The sequence below is a fragment of the Mesitornis unicolor genome, unplaced genomic scaffold (genome assembly GCF_000695765.1).
Source record: "Mesitornis unicolor isolate BGI_N332 unplaced genomic scaffold, ASM69576v1 scaffold25863, whole genome shotgun sequence".
Lineage (NCBI taxonomy): Eukaryota > Metazoa > Chordata > Aves > Mesitornithiformes > Mesitornithidae > Mesitornis > Mesitornis unicolor.
The window spans coordinates 9,634-10,309 of record NW_010177045.1 but is presented as its reverse complement, the minus strand read 5'-3'; the positions used below and the strand labels follow the sequence as shown (position 1 = coordinate 10,309).

General features: G+C 60.8%; 1 protein-coding gene across 1 annotated transcript in view; it reads right to left on the bottom strand.

The window, feature by feature from the left end:
* Positions 1 to 676, bottom strand: part of SLC25A1 (solute carrier family 25 (mitochondrial carrier; citrate transporter), member 1) — a gene marked incomplete at its 5' end in the record, with an annotated part of 5,908 nt that overhangs the window by 2,500 nt on the left and 2,732 nt on the right. The window contains one exon of the mRNA XM_010181938.1: positions 80 to 233. Within this exon, the coding sequence (XP_010180240.1) occupies positions 80 to 233 (154 nt within the window). The remainder of the gene's footprint in view (positions 1 to 79; positions 234 to 676) is intronic.

The window sequence follows — 676 nt, the reverse complement described above, 5'->3', positions numbered from 1 at the left end:
CCCCCCCCGCCCCAGCCCCAGCCAGGCTCCAGGAGCCTTCAAATTTGGCCAAGGGGTTGGGACAGGGCCCCGGGCTCACCGATGCCCTTGTAGCGAGGAGGGTTTGCCTTCTCATCCAGCTGCAGCTGCGTCTTCACGTACTCGGTGGGGAATGTGATGCAGATCTCGATCCCTCCGGCCAGGCCACCTAGGTAGGAGAGGAGGGGAGGATGGGGATTGGAGCAGCACCGTGCCTGTCCAGCGTCTGTGGCTGTTGCTGGCTCCACGATGGCTGAGCCTGATACCTCTGGCAGTCAGGTCTGGGCTGGGACGCGGTGTCCCTCTCCTTACCAAATCCCTGAGGACTTCACAGGCAGCAGGGCCCCAGGCCAACCTGGCACCTGCACAGCCATCACTGCCTGGCCATGGCAAGAGCTGGCGAGGGTTTCGGCCAAAGAGGTGGGAAAATTAGGCAAAACACTGTTTCAGTGTCGTTTCCCCCTTAAAGGCACTTCTCCCCCTCTGGAGCCCCACAGCACAGGGACTTGCTGCCAACACAGGGATTTATAAACCAAATGGAGCTTCACGAGGCCTGGTACCACTTGCCCAGCACGGCAGGAGCCCATTTGCAGACCCAGCCGTGCCAGCATAGAAGTGCAATTATCATCAAGCCCGTCCAGTCGCCCCAGTCTCACGC